The sequence below is a fragment of the Gordionus sp. m RMFG-2023 genome, chromosome 5, assembly GCF_954871325.1.
Source record: "Gordionus sp. m RMFG-2023 chromosome 5, tfGorSpeb1-WG-v2, whole genome shotgun sequence".
Classification (NCBI taxonomy): domain Eukaryota; kingdom Metazoa; phylum Nematomorpha; class Gordioida; order Chordodea; family Parachordodidae; genus Gordionus; species Gordionus sp. m RMFG-2023.
The window spans coordinates 8,323,059-8,342,570 of NC_088779.1; the positions used below are offsets into that span (position 1 = coordinate 8,323,059).

Consider the following 19,512-nt stretch of genomic DNA (forward strand, 5'->3'; position numbering starts at 1 on the left):
TATGTTTTTAAGAGAATAATTGATCAAGATGTATGATGACTGCTGTAGATCTGAATGCATAAAGGATATTAGGCATATAAAGGAAATTTTTTACTAGGAAAATTGAATGATGAGGTAGGAGCAATAAGAGTAAGGGCTATAGATCTTGTATTGTTGATATAAAATTGTTTAAAAAGGAGCTAACTGCTCACATCCTCCAATGGAGGCGTCAAGGTGTGTGAGTTAGGATCTATAAATATGTATGAAAGGAAATTCTCTTTTGGGGGATAATATGGATGGAAAGAAAAGTTCGCATTTACTGGTATTAAGTGATAGTCCTGTGAATGGTTTTAATTTTTTGATTATAATCGGCACCTTAATTATTTCGCTGCAACCGTGCCATCATCTAGGTACCAGATGTTTAGTCAAGTTTTAAGCATCAGCCGCTATTCTTTGTATCCCTGGATTACCTTTTTGAATGCCCTGTTGTGATTGGATAATATTTTTGTCAAATTTGAGATCTGATATAGCAGTTTAAAATGAATTGTGTATGTTGGGGATAAACTTGAATGAAAGCTGAAAGAAAGAAAGAAAGAAAGAAAGAAAGAAAGAAAGAAAGAAAGAAAGAAAGAAAGAAAGAAAGAAAGAAAGAAAGAAAGAAAGAAAGAAAGAAAGAGAAAGAAAGAAAGAAAGATGAATAAATTTCTATGGTTACTATTAAAGGTGTTATTAAAATCAAGTTTTAAAATGTATAGGTTATCCGCATTTTCGAGATAATACGAGTGGAGTGGGAGACGGTGGCACAACCATTCTTTGCCCCATAACTAGTTGGCGGGGTTGTAAAAATGTACTGAGATTTGCTTTAATTCGGTATTTACTATTTTTATTCCTATTCTACAGGCCGGCAGCAATTGGTCGTATGCCACCATCTTTTTGTTTAAAGTTATTAGATCTGTCCCAAATAAAACGGGCCTAACATCGGGTGGGGTCTCCGTTAAAAATTTTGTTTAAAAGGTTGGTCTAGTAAGCGTTTACTTGATGGGATGGTGTGTTTTAAGAGATCTTGTAAACAGATTGGTCGAAAGTCCTCCTGCTGAATCTTTTTTAAATGAATTGATGGCATATGATACCTTTCTGTGAAATTAGATGGAGGGGTATGAAGCGTATTGACAGGGGGTATTGTATAAGAACCTTGGGCATGTTTTAATTGGAGTAATTTTAAAGTGTTAAGATTTGTTAGGGTTAGTTAACAACAATTTAAAATGTTAATCTGTAATAAAAATTATTAAATGTAGAATTTTATGTAAATTTAATTAAAATGAACAATTTTAATTACAAAAAATTTTGTAAAAAAAATATATAAAGAAACATGATTTTTAAGATAAACCTAGCCGAAGACCGAGTAAAAAGGCTGAAGGCCCAATAAAGGAAGGTCAAGATATAGCCCCTTCCCCCACCCCTAGGATTTTAGAGGTATGATGGATCTCATCCCCGAAGAAAATTCTTAGCTACCTCACTGATTACGATAACTAAGACGTTTATCATATTATTGATATTCTATAAATAACTTACCATTTGATAATATATTAGCCGTCATTTTGAAATTTTGGCCACCATGTTAGATTTTTAACCAAGAAAAAATCTTTGAACGATTAGAAGGAAATAAATCTACTTATTTTTTGAGATTATTATTAGTTTTAATTTTAAAATTGGGTGATTGATTTAAAATACATATTTTTTTATTATAACAACCAAAGTAAAAGAAAACTGAAAAGATCTTTTTAAAATAAATATATTTTATAAAGATATTATCACCAAAAATATAGATATATAATTAAGCACTATTTGTTTTTCTAATAGATCATCAAATTAAAGTTATTTCACTAGGATTTATATTAAACAACTTGTGTAATCATAATAAGATAAAATATATATATAATTATAGCAAACAATTTTAACGCATAGATAACATAGTCTCAATCTGATTTTTCTCCTTTGATTTTGATGGAATTTTTGTCCTTTTCAACTATCTTCCAGGGTCGTAAGAATTTTTTTTTGCCTTTGTAGAGGGATCCATTTTGATATCCCGAAAAATAATTATTGGATTTAGAGCACAAACTATGGTTAAAATAGTTCAGGTTTGTTCTATAAAGACCTTCTTGGTAATCCATTGTATTTAAACAATTTTTATTATAGTATGTTGAGATTGGATTGATTATTTTATGTTTCAAAGTACCTTTCCTGTTTTCAAAATTACCAATTGCATCAGTCTTCACCGCTTTGATTTTTTTAACGGGTTTATTACAATTTATCCCTGAGTTCATCATTTGTAACATATGATCGTAATTAGTGCCCAAATAGGAATGGTAAGTTGGGGGAAAATAATGGCGGGGTAATATCGTATTAGCCCATGAATTTGATCCACTAATTTTGGAAGGGTAATAAAGCCAATAATTCGCAGCCGAAAGCAAATTTTCGTTTGTTAATTTAGATATGGAAAAATTGTTTGAAAGAGCTAGGCTCTTAGTTCGAAGAGGGTACGGGGAGATATTATCAGTTGATTGATAATTTACGATATTCGATTCTCCCGATCCTAACTGTTTACTTGCGCAATTAGACACAGTTGAATATACTTTATTCCTAAAGTCGGTTTCCTCAGATTTCTTTTTAATGAACATGTCACTGTAGGATATGATATTGTCGGAGATTGTGAATTGCTGCTTGTAGGTATTATCACACATATCATCATATTCTTTGGACAAAGGAGATAAAGTTGAATTAAAGTTATCGATATCTTCACACTTTTTAGGAGCGAATATCGAATGGTCGGAGTTCTTCAAAGGTCGAATATCATTTTCGAAAGGTATAGTATCTTCACATTTTGAGATGTCAGTAACTTCCGTCTCGCTCAGGTTACCTTTCAAAGACGTTTCGTCGTTTAGAACAAAATCCATGGTTTGTTTTTTGTTTTTTTCGGTTTTACGCCATTTAGCCCGCCTGTTTTGAAACCAAACCTATATTGTATTATAATAAATAGAAGAAAAAAAAGTATAATAAACCATACTATTGCTGTTCATTAGTATTTAATACTAATACTAATACACTTTAAATTGATCCTAAGATTTTTATAAAATTCCTAACAGGCATATGGCAAGTTATGGAAGGTTAAATGCCCTCCCCCCCCCCCATTCCCATGTATTATAACAAGGGGACTCGTTGTTAGCTCATTTTACAACAAGGCCAATTCTATTTTTTTTTGGTAATTAAATCTACGCCACCTTTTTAAATTTTTACATACTACAATCAGATGAGGGCCACAAAAACCTTGGGATCCCTCGCAACAAAAATCTGAAAAATTTTGGCTTGGTTTCGCGCCATAGGGAATATGGGGGGGGGGTCAAACTTACGGATTCAGAGTATAATACAAACGTTGATTTTTGCTCATCTGGTAAAATCGCGATTGACTGACTTTATAATATAGATAATTATTAAGCCTGCAATACTCCTATGGGGTTTATGGGACCCCGGGCATGCTAGAATTAATATTACATATAAAAATTATTATGATTTGGAATCTTCAGTATCATCAAATATCTCTTAAAATATATATTCCATATTTCTTCTATTTAGGTTGAGTGGTGTAAAAGATATAAGCATTTTGTGACTGTTTTTGAGACCCCACCAGAGTAAATTGATAATTTTTTTAAAAATTTATTTTTTTAAATTATTATAATTATCTCATTTTGCTCTGGTGGGGTCTATAGGTTATTTTTTCCCCAGATTATTGAAAGGTTAATTAAGTGGATGTTAATTAAAATAAATTGTAAGCAGGAAGGATATTCTCTATTTTTTAATTTGAGCTTGGAAAAGGCTGCATTGGATGATATGTGGCTCTATTATTATTTTTTTTCTTTTATTCAGATGTTTCTTCTTAAACTGTAATAAAGCATAATTTTTTTATAATCAATCCGTATATTCTCATAAACTGAATTGGTCCATACATAGGACTGCATATCTTGAAGTGTGCAGGCCCATGAAGGGCGATAGTTTGACCTTCTCTATTTCCGAGACGTAATCATTTAAATGATTGATTACATAATTAAATAATTATAATTATCACTTGTTATGGATAAAATATATTTAATGTATTTGTTTTTAAAAAGGTTTCTTTTATTTTGCCTTACCTTGATTTAAGTAATTAATCTAAATAATGGGATTTTATGATGTTGCTTCCGAATGATTGCATGATATATCAAAGCAATCATGTCCCCCTACACTCCTCCCGCTCCCTCTTCCCTATGAGTATAATCGACACATGGGCTTAGCCTGGGGGTGGGGGGAACTAAGGGAAAATCTCTACTTAATAAATATGTCTCTTCTTGAAAATATTATTTTAAGCTACAAAGATGCATTTAATATATTTAAATAAAATAAACAAGAATTTGAAAAAAAAAATCAGTCGATGTTAATAATTTTTAGAATAACGACTATAATTCCATTTAAAAAAGTTATTTATATAATTTTAAAAAAAAATAAATTATTTTTATAAATATCTAACATAGACAAAGACTTACAATAAGTTTATGGAAAAAAATCTCACCTAATAATGCCACCATCTTCTCCCCGCCTAGAAAATTTTTGGCTACGCCTATGAATCAACACATACTGCAGAAGGAAATTCTGAAATTCCTATTTCCTAAACTCATAGGATTTTCTATCCTAATCTTAAATTTATATCATTATAAACAATATTTTTTTAAATGTATCTTACTACCAAAAATGTTTTTCCAATTTTTTACGAAAATTCTAAATTAGATATGTTAATGGTATTGTTACATAATACGGACACTGATTAGAGGGCGTTAATTATAATAAATGAAACTGAAAAAAAAGAAAAAAATTATGGAAGGTTAATAATTTTTAAAAACCTGAACTCTGGCTTCAGTCAGGTTAATTCTCATGGCTAAATCTTCTCTGGTAAACACGTCTGGATAATGTGTGATGGCGAATATGTTTTCGAGTTCTTCAATCTATTTTTTTTTAAATAATCGTTTTCATAAATTATTTTAAATTTATGATATGTAATTTTATTTTACAATTTGCCCCATTTAAAAAAAAATAAATAAGATTATTAATTTTTATAAGCCAATCTGAAATGACCAAAAACTTGAGAAAGAATATGGGCGTAGTAACATGTGTCAAAGACTGACTCAACTAACGTAAATAGGCAATTTCTTGATTGAAGTTTCAGGACATAGAGACAGGCCACGACTGACTTAGATTTGGCAAATCCGTAAGGATATGCTGAATAAGAAAATTTTTGTTGATATATTCCAAAGACGAGTCGTCTAGAAAAATAGGACACATTTTAAGGACCCTATCATTTTGGGGTTATCATGATGAGGAAGAACTCCTAATAAATTATAATAATTTATACTTCACAAAAATTATTAATTCGCAATGCCTAAATTTATTTTGAAAGCAGCCAAAATATATTTTAAATTGAGGTTAACGTTTTTTTAGAACTTGTCTGACTCTTTGCCATTGAATTTATTTTATTGCACTCCCCCCCCCCTTTCCGTGTCAGAAGAACTTGCCAAACAGGTGGGGATGTGGATAAATCCTTCCAAGACAAATTTACATGTTTTCGTAAATATTAATTTAGCCTAATTAACATCCCCGACCCCTCTATCCCAAAAAATTTATTGTTATATGTCATTATAAAAAAAATAAAATAGTTCTTTTGATTTTATATAAAATAAATGACTATAAAGCCCCATCTTGATAAACATTCCTCTTTGCGGGACAAAAGCTTCTTTTGGGGTTTTGGGGGTTTTTGAGGCTTATATCTTGTATAACTTGCGTTTAAAATAAAAATATAATTTCTTAAATTTTCTGTGATGGAAATTTTGGTATCATGTCAATTCTGTGCGAATTCGACGACAATTTGGTGCTGTATATTATAACTTGTTTTGATTCGAATTAATAAATTATTTTTATAATAAAAAGCTAAAACTAATTAACACAATTTTTATTTATTTGTATTCATAAAATAGATATAGAAAATATAAATATAGTATATATATTTTAAAATATAAATCTAAATGGGTATCTTGTCTGTCTTAGACTAAAAAAATATTTATAGGTCAATATTTTATTTTCTAAATTAATTGTAAATTGTAACCATCTTTGGACATATATATTCCCAAATATTATTGCATCTATAGAAATATTTTCGTTTTACCAAATTTAATTCTTGTTTATTGGGACTATAAGTAATATACTTCTTTGAAAGACTTTTGAAAATAAAAATGAACTAAAAGTTTCATAGTGGCGAATTTTCGCCTCGCCGAATTATCGCTGCATCAACTTGTCGCTGCGCCAGGCTGAAATGTTGCCGCTGGGCGGAAAATTTTATGTCCCGAATTACGTGTAATCATAAATTTTATCTATGAATTCTCTAAATCCATTTAATAATATATATTCATCAAAAAACTCAAAAATTAGCTCTTTATCGTTAAAAAACAACTGTTTACCAAGACGGGGTGTGATTAAAAAAATTTAGAAAAAAAACTAAATACCTTCAATAGGTTTTAAATCTAAAGTTCTTTAGTACTCGAAAAGTGCCTCCTATACCCCAATGATTGAGGAAAAATACTCCCCATAAAATTATATTATTTTAAATAATATAAAATCGTTCTTGATTGCACAAAAATGATATTAAATATAATCAAAATTTCTAACAATTTTAAGAAAAAGATTTACGTCAGGGCATAGAAATTCAGATTATAAAATCCAATGTCATATGCTTCATGGGTTCACTTCCTGAGCAGTCAGAATGATTTAGATTTTTTCCTCCTTCTCTTCATTGTTTATAATCATCTTTCTCAATTTAATAAATAAAATGTATACCTATTTTTTCTCATTTATATTCAAGATTTTGATATATATATATATATATATAATATATAAATCCTTCTTAAATATATTAATTTCTGTATGAATTGAATTGATTTTTCCCGTAAATTTATAATTATTAATTTATATCATTCTTTAATCAATTCACCTGATATTTAAACTTCAAGTACATTTATAATATATTTATATTATTGCAATATATTTAGATTACAATTATAAGTTAATTTTTAAATTATAATATTATTGTAAACATATTTTTAAATATTTTTTAAAATATTCAAAATTGAGAATGACTAAAAAAATTAATATAATTAATATTAAAAAGAATTGTGAATAGACAGGCGCTTACGCAGGAATTTAGACTGGGGGAAGGGGGGGGATAATAAAATTTTTTAAGAAATATTATTGTTTTTTAAAAATATCAAGCATAAATTTATTAGGACTAATAACTATTTCTAATACACAATTTTAAATTAATGTGAATTATAAAAAAATTATATGTAATGACTTAAATGACCCAAAATAGAAATTTGAATTTTTTGAGCCTTTAAAATTATATATATAAAAATTTAAAGGTTGGAAATATAAATTAATACACAAAATGTTTATAAGGAATAATTGTATTTTGTGTTATATATTTACATGTAAAATCCAATCTTCGTTGTGATTGAGCTAATTTTTCAATTATCTCATCCTTGCTTGTCGTCAAATGCCTATGAATATTCAAAAAATCCAAACCTTTCAATCTACTTTCAGATGTTGTACTTCTTGGTATTTTTCAAAGACCTGCAGGCCCGACCACCGAGCCTGACAGTATTTTAATTTTTTTAAATATACCGGGTCGGGCCCGAAATTTTTTTAAAAAAACACCCAAGCCGGCCTGAATTATTTTAAAGAAACACTTAATCCGGGCTGTATTTTTTAAAACAGCCTATATTTGAAATCGTTATTATTAGCTATAAAAATCAAAAATAAATATAATTTTTTTTAAAAAATTCGGGCCGGGCCTGAAAATTTTATTTAAAAAAAAGCCGAGTCGGGCTTAAAATATTTTTAAAAAAAGCCGGGTCAGGCCTGAAATTTTTTTTAAAAAACCCAGGCCGGGCCGTAAAAATCTTTAAAAAAAATCCGGGCCGTGCCCGTCAAATCATACTTCTGCATGTCTCTGTTATTCTTCTTAAAAAAGAGAATGTTCTCTCATTAGTTTACTAATGGGAAGAATTTATAAACCCTTTTACATTGGGAATTTAATCTAAAATGTGTTTGAAATAATGCAGAGTATCCATAGCATTTTTTGGGACTATATCAACCATAGTTAATCTTATAAACATAGTTATTCAGCTAGTAAGGCATCATAAAATACTTTAACATCTTCATAATAAAAATCTAACAAATATTTTTTTTTCTATCACCATCTGAAAAAGTCTGGGAAAGCTTTTGTGGAAGTAATATTTGCGTAGTAAGTGCTGCATGATGAATTAAAAATTCATTTATTTGGGTTATAAATGTATCTGTATTTAAGATATACTCTTCTACTGATTCTATATTAATGTTTTAACGATGAGCTTCCCTTGCTACAAGTCGAGGGAGACAAATATTAAATACGTATAGCTCTTGACTCAACAATAAAATATGAAATTCTTCATCAACATTAGCCCTAATTTCCTTGAGTTAAAATGCTCTCCGCTATTCTCATCTTCTTAATCAAGTCAATCTCATGTTTTTGAAAAGTAATACTTAAAATAGATGTATAATTAAATAATACATTCTAATGAGAAATAAAATTTGGAATAAGCAATGAATCCAATAATTTTCTTGCTTCTGAGAAAATATTTTCTTTCGGGCCATTGTGATATTTCAGTAATAGCAAATAATTGGCTCTTCTAACTCCTTAAAAGCTGTTACTTAATGATGACAGAGACTCTATCTCGTTGGACAAGGTTGCAATTTCTTTTTCCCTGTTGGACAAGAAGTTCAGAAATAATTATTATTTGACTAGAAATTTGAAAATGGTAGATAAATATTACGGCGCTAAAAATTTGAAAATAATAAGTAAATATTACGCCGGACAACTTGAAATCGAAATTAATTGATAAAATAACTTAGTAGATAAATGTGATAATAAATGTAATTAAATATATATTTAATATTAGATAAATTAACATCCTTTCTGACGGTAATTTGATATAATTGTTTCAAATGTATATAATACCCCTTTGCAAATTTAACGAAACGTTTGTTTTCTTCTATTATCCCGATGTAGGAGTCACTGCCTACGGGAACCAATAAAAAAATAGAAGAAATTTGGGGATCCAATGTAAATGGGGGAAATTTTATATTAGTTATTGTCGTATTTGTAAATACGTGAACGTTTTATATTTTTTTTTTACGCGAGATGCCAATCAACCAATTAAAATAAGGTTGATTGGATAGAAAGATTAGATGTAATATATTATATGTGGATTATTATATTTTTAATTAATTAATTTTTATAAAAATTACGGATATTTTTTGTATAAAGAAATGAATTTTCTTTTGAATAAAATTTTTGGATTTATATTGTAGTTTTATTTGTCTTTTGATATGATAATTTCATATAATTCTTGACGATTCGTTTTTTAGAAAGTTTGGTTAAGTTTCTAGGATTTGTTTGGGTAGATTTTAGATTTGTTTTAGTTTGTGTTTGTAGGTTTTTTTTAGTTATATCAATACGGTAATAAATATCATAAAAATGAATATACACTCTTATATTTTTAAAGCTTAAAATATAATAAATGTCAATTAGTAAAGTGATTGATTTATTTCTTTTTCGAATAAATTTTTATTAAATTTTTTTTTACAAAATTAGATATGTGTGTGTGTAATATAATTTTACCTTATCAGCCAAGATTTTGAAATAATTTTTGCAAAAAAAAAATTAACCTATTCCTCAAAAATAAAAAACGATAAAATTATAGGTCAGATCCGATCCGATTCTAGGATAAAATAAAAATAATTTTTATCTGTTCGGTTGGGTCCGTCCGATTTAATCCGAAAAAAGAATAATATTGAGTAGGTAAGATTATTCATATTTAGAGGAGAATATATAAATTTTTTTTACTAAAACGAATATTTATAAAAGCATTTTAAGAAAATTATTTTTTGCCGAGATCTAAAAGCCATCCCGATCCCGATAAATATTTCAAAATAAAGCTCCGATCCGACAGAGTATTATCCTTGTTCTAGGAAGTGGGGGGGGGGCTTTTAGTACGGGAAAGTGGGACAATGCAAGTTCTTGGCTGAAATTAGAAAGAGGAAGATAGTATGAAATAGCCAGACATGGAAGCCTTCCTTGGCTAAAATTTAAAATAATTCAATTAAAAAATGGATACTAACGTATGTTGAATAAGAAAGTATCCCTCACTCCTCCCCCTTGAGTTACTCCCTACATCTTAATGGCAGAAATGATTCACCCCTTCTCCGTCTCTGTGTTAGAGAGCCTTGATTTCTCCCAACAGTCTAAGATAATTTGAGAGTTGCTAGAGGAAACAGGTTTATTTGACCACTCTAAGTTACAGTTGATTTACTTTACTTGAACTCTGATATATTTATACTTTGTTTAAAGTGGCCGGGTCGGTCCGGTCAATTCCGACCGAAGGCCTATTAAAAAATCTAAAGGTTTACTATGAATCTATTTTTAATTAATAACAGTCCTAATTTTTTTTTATTCATATGCATTATTGCTTAAGAAAAGTAAATTAGCTTTGGCCTGGATTTATAGTATAATCCTATCCAGCTCGATTTAACAGCTGATCGATTTTTAAAATCTCTTTATGAGATCAATATTTTTTAAATAGTATACTAATTTTCTATTTAATTCTATTTATGATAATAAATCGAAGAATTATTGATTTAAATAAAGATAAATTGATTTCATGATTTTTAAAATCGCCAAACTGTTTAAATCTTATCCGATCCCACTACGAATCCAGGCTTAGAAGTAAGTTAAACTGAAACGAGATCCAAATAAGAAAGTTAAAATGGGCCTTTAAATAAATCTTATATATATTTATAGAAAAAAAATCTTTATTTGAAATTTTTTTTAACTTGATATAAGCTGAAAGTAGTACGATTTCTTCTCTGCTTTCGTCTAGCAAAATTCTCGTCGTTCACACCGTTAGGAATAACTCGATGATGAATTTCGTTGTCTAAGGATTTTAAAAAATGTCAATTGATAGCATTCATTGTATAATAATTTTACATAAAAAAATAAATAGATATAATTTTTAATAATAGGGGCTGGTTCGAGCCATAAAAGGATTATGTACCTAAACATGTGCAAAATTTTATAATGTATAGGCATTTTATTTATTTTTTTCTCTTCAAAAAAACTATACAAGGAGCATATTGAATGCAGATATGAGAAACTGAGAACGGTGATTAGGGATGATCAAATTTTTTTTAAAGAATATTTAATATAGAGATACATAATACTTTTCAAAGAGTTCAATAAGATGCAAGATACAGTTGCTTAGAAATAAACCATATGCGGAGCTTATTGATTGAAAATATGACCAACTGAGAACTGTAATTAGGGGTGGGCAATTTTTTTTAAGAAAAAATATATAAGATAAAAATACATAAAATATTTTTCAAAAACTTCGAAAAAATACAAGATTCAGATACTTGGTTAAAAAATTTGAAAATATATCTAGATACAGATACTGCAAAAAGATATTTAATAAAAATTGACATATAATGTGAAACCTAATATTTTTGGATATTGTGTTAAAAGATTAAGACATAATACTTGACACAAAATACTTCATTTATATTAATTTTACTTTAAAAAAAAATTGTTTATAAATTTTATAAAAGCAATTTATTAAAACAATGTGATAATTCGTATAAAAAAATACCTATGTATACTATATTAAAAATTTTATAAATAATATTTATTTTTTAATATAATTAATTTCTAAAATAATTTATCTAACAATCTATGCTTATTTGTTCCTATTGACAAGTTTTGAAAAGCTAGATAGCTGTTCAACTGGGCTAGGGCTTAAGAGGGCAAAATAGTGTTATACTTTTTTAAAAAAAGCTGTTTAATGTGTATCTTGATAATTATTTTTGGGTTTTAAAAAATGTTTAATAGTTTAACACAATATTTAACCTTTTAAATATATCAAAAAATAATGAACATAATTCATAGAATCTGTATCTTTTGCTTATTAAATAGTTAAAAATACAGATACTCATTTTTTTAAGAAATATTTAAGATACAGATAAAAGGTACCTTTTTAAAAAGTAAAAAAAAATGCAAAGTATTTTGTAATTTAAGATACAAATATTTGCGATACTGCCCAAGAATATAATATATACTATTTTTAAAGAAAAATGTCTTTAAACAATATTTTACTATTAATATAAGCATGGGCTTATGTTTTTTTTAACAATCTGTAAAAATACGTATTTTTTATACGAGAGAGACCGGGGTAAAGTGATTTTTTATATCTCTGACGTTGTAAAAAGGTTATTGATTTCATATCTTAAAAATTTTAGTTAGTGTTATTAAAGAACCTAATTGTGACCACTAATGTGGCTTAGTCAAGCTTTAAGCCTAAAAAATTGAATTAAGCTTCTAAGTTAATTCTCGATTTGATTTTTGGATAAATATACGCTACGCTAGTTTATAGTTAACTAAAGTTAGTAAGTTTAACAACACTAATTTTAGTATAAATACTCTAAATTATAAATTAATAATTTTTCCTCTTTAAATTTAAATTATTAATGACTAATTTGTTATTTAAAAAAAAAGATTTGTTCTTTTTGTATTCTTATTTTTAAAATATATTTTTCTTTAAATTAAGTAATATCTATTTTTAAATTACATTTCGCCGTAGAATAAGGGTTGAAGGCGTGAATATTATATGGAAATAAATTATTGTTGGCCAAAGAAATAGTAGAGGTTGAACCAAATCCGGTAATCAACGATGCGTGGCTATTTTTGTCACCCAATGATTCCCAGTTATAAGGATAATAAAACATTATTTTTCTTAAAATAAAATCACTTTTACTAAAAAAAAATTTAAAAATAATATTTAATATTTTGTCTTTTTTTTCCAAAAATTAATTTTATAATAATATTTAATAGCACAATTTTATTTTATTTATTTTTCATATATATATATTAAATATATATTGTTTTTTGTCAAATTAAAAATTATTTTTGAATATTTGGAAATATTTTTTAATGGTAAAAAAAGGGGGTAGTTGTTTGTTTCTGGTTTAGTTTTATTTGTGAGTGAGGGGAGGGGGTGGGGGATATAAGAAAGGTTAAACAGGGTTATAGTTCCGAACCGAACCCCAATCTAGTTATTATCATAAAAATGAGAAATAAACATCGCTTATATATTTAACCTAAGTTATTATGTCCCTACATAGTTTGACTTTCAATGGTAGGGTTATGATGCATTTTATCTGCCAAAATTTAATTTGATCCTTTCTTGTAATTATATTTAATTTTTACGGGTTTTTTAATTTTATTATAGGAGACAAGTTAATTCATTACCGTTATTATGATGTCATAACGGGGTAATGAAATACATGGGGATTGGGAAATTTCTCAATTTTAAATTATTTGCGATTGTCAATTTTTTTTAAATTTGATAAAGTTTGATTTGACGGGAAAATATCAAATTTAACATGTATAGAGTGCCGAACCTTGCGAATTTCATAAAATTTGCGTTGAATTTTTGAACTTTATACTTTTAGTTTATATAAATTATAAATATAAGTCACTCACCGGGTCAAGTCAGATATTTTTTTTCTCCAAAAAAAATAGTTTCCTAGTGGGGGAGACCGGGGTAAAGCGATTGACGGGGTAACAATGTTAACGCGAATAACTTTTTAACCATTGAGTATAAAGACCTTAAATTTGGTGTGAAGATGTATTTTTATATCTAATTTCTTACCTATGTTCATCTTTTAAAAAACTTACCTGGTTTTATATATTTTGTCAAAAAACTGTTTTTTACCCAAAAAATATAAAAATCAATCTCTAGTATATTTTGCTTTTAGTAAAATTTACATATCCTCAGGATTCAAAATTTGGCACACATGTTCCTTAATGTATTAACTATAAAATAAAATTTATCTGACATCTTTAGCTATATTAGAAGTCACGCAATAACGATATATATAATATATGTCACCTAGGGGTAAAGCTGTTATGGGTAAAACGGTTAAAATATAAAATTATTAATTTTTCATTCATTCATTTATTATAATCAAATAAATATTGATATTTAATATTAAAGTTACCAATTGAGCATTATTAAAATTATGAAATTAATTCAATTTATTTAATTAATTATATATCATTTTAACTCTATGGAACTGGTATTGTTAATTATTAAAATGAAATTGTTTTATTTTATAAATAAACAAGATAAGAGGATTTGCATATCAGCTTGCTAAAGAATATGGCAAATCTTTCCCAGAAAGCTGGACAACTAATGGTATGGCTGGAGAGGACTGGTTTATGGGGTTTAGAAAACGACATTCCCAACTTTCGATTCGTACCCCAGAAGCTACTAGTCTAGCAAGAGCATATGGCTTCAATCCCACAAATGTCAATAAATTTTTTGAAAATTTAATTAAGCTATATAATTCTTATAACTTTGAACCACATAATATATGGAATGCAGATGAAAGTGGTTTCACCACCGTTCAAACTCCTGCAAAAATTATAGCACAGAAGGGTGCCAAACAAGTCGGCTTTATAACGTCAGGAGAAAGAGGAACGTTAGTTACAATATGTTTAGCCATCAATGCTATAGGCCATAGCATTCCACCATTTTTTATTTTTCCAAGAAAACGATACAAAGATCACTTTATTCGTGATGGGCCTATTGGATCTAAGGGTGTGGGAAACGCATCGGGTTGGATGCAAGAGGAGGAATTTTTATCTTTTTTGGAACACTTTAAAAAATATTCTAGTGCATCCAATGAGAAAAATGTCTTATTAATCTTAGATAACCATAGCTCTCATTGTTCAATTTCCGTTATAAACTATTGTCGCTCCAATGGGATTGTTATTCTAACACTTCCACCACATTGCTCGCATAAACTCCAACCATTAGACAAAGCAGTTTATGGGTCATTGAAAAAGTTTTATAATGGAGCTATTGACACATGGATGAGAAATCATCTGGGCAACAATTTCAGATTTATGATATTCCAGGAGTGTTAAAAAATGAAATACCAAGGGCAGTGACACCAAATAATATATTAAATGGGTTGTTAGCATGTGGCATATTTCCTTTAAACCCAAATATATTTACAGAACAAGATTATATCTGCTGTAATAATTCAAATGCTAGCTCAAATATTGAATTTGAAAATAATGATGAAAATATTACAGTGACTCAAAATCTTACAGTGACTCAAAATCTTACAGTGACTCAAAATCTTACAGTGACTCAAAATAATGATAGTGATTTATCTATATTATTGAACGAAAATGTTCCAGATGATATTGATGAACCTTATCATGATATGTTACCATCATGCTCAAAAAATTATAATAAAGTATTCAATCCTTCATCTATAATACCTATTCCAAAATTATTCAATATTTCATCGGATAAAATATCTAAAAAAAAGAATTCAGAAATATTAACATCTACACCTTATAAAAAAAAATTATTAATTCAGAGAAAAAAAAATATATCAAATAATAATTGTTTATGTGTTATTTGTAATAAAAACTATAAAAATAGTCGCGAGGGCGATGAATGGCTAAAATGTACAATGTGCCTTGAATGGGCACATTCTAAATGTGCTAATTATGATAATTATTTTACATGTCCTTATTGTATGGATTAGTTTTTAAATAAAAATCATAAATAAATCTTAAATTTGTAATATTTGTTAAATAAAACAATAAATATGTGTCAAATATTATTTTAACCACTTTACCCTAGTGCTTATCCATTTTACCCTGGAATGAGTAGTTTTACATAACTAATCATAGCTCCTAAAATATTATAGATAGAGGGCTACACTTTTTTTTATCTTGTAGAAGAGGGATGGGGCTACACATTGATCTATAATTTGTTGTGTTTGACTCTTGTTTAAAATTTTTATGGTAAATATGCAAAATGCCTATCGTTTTACCCCGGTCTCCCCTAATAGAATTATGAATCAATATCGATTCAATATACCCAAAAGGACTTATAATAAATAGAAAGTAAATTAGTTATTAACATTAACTTTGGTTTAGATTGGTTGCTTGCGTATTTTGATTTAATGGGGGGGGGTTTAGGGTAGGTGTTTTTGGTTTCCATGGAAAAAGAGTATTTATAGAATTCGTATTTTGATTCTTAGGATGAATCATAATAATTTGTAAATTAATCAAATTTTTGCTTTCCTTTTAATTTTATTATTATATAATTCCAAACTAATATATATATATTAATTTTTGAGATTTAAAGTTTATTTTATTTTTTTTTGAAATTTTAATTAATTTTTTGCTCTTCTTATTTTAAATTATACCATAAAATGACTACAATTTTTGATAGTTTCATATTTTAATATTAATGATTAATTATTGCTACAAAAAATAAATAATAAAAATTATTTTAATCTAATTTTAAGATACGAAGCTTGGTGACCTATCCCAGTCTGATTCGAGTTCAATCTGTTCCAACTCATATCGATGGAATCTAACAGTCATTCTCTCATTCGGGAACCACATTTTGACTAAAAAAATTTTATTTGGCCTGACCATGCTCGAATCTCGGCTAAAAAAACTTTTTAAAAAAATTTCCAAATATTTCGCATTATATAATTCGAATATTATATTTATTTTTTTCTTATCAGGATCCGAGTCTGCCCTGATCCTCAAATTTAAAAAAATATTTTAACTGATGAAAAAAAGTAGGATTATTAAAAAGAATGCCAAAAGTTTATGCACCACATTTTTGTTTATATTGTTTATAATTGACGAATAATTAAAATAAAATGAATATATAAAAAAAAAATATTAACCTTCACAATAAAGCTATGAAGAAAATAAATAATTCCTGTTATAAGTAAGAATATGCCTAACCGGCAAAATAAAATATATCAAATCTTCGCGTTTTTTATTGGTATTCTAATTTATATAGAACACTATACAATTCCAATCAGTTTTTGATTATAAATCTTTTTTAAACATTTAATAAAAATAGATTATATGGAAATGCAAAACAATTATGGACATTCCCCCCTCCGTTACATAGGTTTAATATGGACCTGAGAAAATTTTAACATCCTCCTATTTCCCCCCTTCCCTTCAGAATACTTTTACCTCTAACCCCTTTCCATGTTTTCTCCTACTTCCTTCATTTGATTAACTTGTGACATATCTCCCTCCCTAACCGTGGTAGACTCATCAGCTATTCCCGAAACTTACATTAGCGCCCTGGGTATTACTAGGAATAATTTCCATATAATTTCATCTCCAAATCAATCACTAAATATATTCGGTAAAAATATTAGGGCTTAGTGAGTATATTCTATGAGGGAGAAAATTCACCTAAAATATTTTACGTGGTCGTTGTCCAGACTTGTTTAAAAAATTTGTCATTTTATTCTTTGCGGTGTGTCCTCATGGGTAGTGAGTTAGATTGTGACTCCAGCAAATCTTCTAGATAGGTATAAACCCCAGATCTAAATTATTTGGTAGCTTAGGCATTGATAAATATCTAATAAATTCAAAAAAATTAAATTGTATCACAAAAAAATATACCTATGACTAAATTTAAAACAATTCGCTTTAAAAATGAAAGAGTAAGACTGCCTTGTAATCCTCATGTCATATAGCTCCAGTCTCCTCTACCATCCAACCCAATTTTTTTTTAAAGTTTAGATAAATTATTATAATCTAATCAATTTAGTAGATAGTTATAATAATGATTGTATTTTAATTTTATTCAATATATTAGTAAAATGAAGAAAGTATAAAATATAAAATTGTTATTATAATTTTTTAAAAAAAAGGTAAATTTGAATGTGAAATTTTGTCCGGTTCGACAAGAATTTGGGCCGAAACGAGGGCCATTTTAGTTTGAGGATAATTCGTGGTTTAATTTTCTTCATATTCGGATGGGGCGTAACTTAGCCAGGCTAGCGATACGTTCTAATATTTACCTACCACATAAATTCCTTAATTATAATAAAAAAATAAATAAATTGAAAACATGATTAATATTTTAGTTGACATTTATACAATCATTAGAGATTATTAACGAAAACCTTATAAACGCGAAAATTCTTCTAAAAAAAAATTGCCATAAAATTTGCCAAAATTTGTGATTTATTTTGGTTCTTATTATATAAAAAATACAATAACTGAAAAGGACATAATAATTGTATTTGATAAATTAACATATATACACTAACTAGCATTAGTTCCCAGAGGAATTTTTTTTTAGAAGTGTTTTTATATATTATAATTGTGTTTAACAAATATATAAATGTGTAATATGTTCTATTCTTTCTCTTTCTCTTACTCTTACTCTTAAATTGTATTTAAAAACAATTTTGATTTTTGAAAAATGTAATAAATTTTATATAAATATATAAATATGTATATAGATATATATATATTAAAAAATATGAATTATATATATATATATATGATGTTAATAATGAATATTGTAATTTGTAATATTAAGTGATTTTTTGAAATCCAATCCATATCCATATAATAGTATTGGTACTTATTTGGTCATTTTGTGTAATTTTATAATTTTAGAGTATAACAACCAATTTGTAAAAATGGTATTGAAATGAATATCATTAAAATGTATAAATTTATGTTTATTAACATTTTTTAAAAAATATATTAATATTATATATATTAATTCAAGAATTTTTCTTTTCAGACCATTCAATGCTAGCTATCAAGAAAAAATATAATAATTAATATATAGTCTACGAGTTTATTATCATTAGGAAATAAAACATTTTATAAACCTTTTTCTTTTATTATAAAACTTGAAACAAGTATGCTCACGGGCTATACATAAATTTTACGCCTAAAAACGGGTTTGATTTAAACTCTGGACGCTATCTCAAACTTACAAGTCAAATACTGTGGTTCCTGAATATATGAAAATTCATAAAAATTGGAGTAGATATAAAAATTTTTTGAAAATTCTTTTTCATAATTAAATAACTAATTTAAAAAATATACATAATATAAAATTCGGAACAGTAATTAAGTCCAAAAGTAAACGTCGTTATTTATTTTAATTAATTAATCTAATATAAATAAAATAGTTAATAATTATATAAAAGGATTTTTAATTTTTTAAAAATCGGTTTTGGATTCGTTGTTTTTAGCAGATGTATGGCTCATCAGAAGGATTTCACTAAATCGCTAAAGTTAATCCTCATTATTGTAAATAGCACCTTCGTAATGATCATAAGGTGAACGCCCACATTTAGGCATTGCAGGATTCCATCTTTGTCCCTTTAGAAAGAATCTGGCAGCCAGTACCAAATATTCCCTATCACTTAAGATAGCCAGATAAAACAATAATTTTCTTGTCCGAAGTCAGGAAAAATTGGATAATGCAAGTT

General features: G+C 27.4%; 2 protein-coding genes across 2 annotated transcripts; one reads left to right on the forward strand and one right to left on the reverse strand.

Moving 5' to 3' along the window:
• Window positions 1–1,955: 1,955 nt before the first annotated feature.
• LOC135930127 (uncharacterized) lies at window positions 1,956–12,950 on the reverse strand. The gene is made up of 4 exons (XM_065466913.1): window positions 12,771–12,950; window positions 10,984–11,084; window positions 4,908–5,009; window positions 1,956–2,993 (listed from the first exon to the last, which is right to left on the reverse strand). Exons 1-4 carry the CDS (start codon window positions 12,925–12,927, stop codon window positions 1,956–1,958), a joined length of 1,398 nt encoding a protein of 465 aa, XP_065322985.1. The 5' UTR covers window positions 12,928–12,950.
• A 1,136-nt stretch (window positions 12,951–14,086) lies between these two features.
• LOC135930129 (uncharacterized) lies at window positions 14,087–15,133 on the forward strand. Its single transcript, XM_065466914.1, has 2 exons — window positions 14,087–14,122; window positions 14,330–15,133. The coding sequence occupies exons 1-2, from the start codon at window positions 14,087–14,089 to the stop codon at window positions 15,131–15,133; spliced, it is 840 nt and encodes a 279-aa protein (XP_065322986.1).
• The last annotated feature ends 4,379 nt before the right edge of the window (window positions 15,134–19,512 follow it).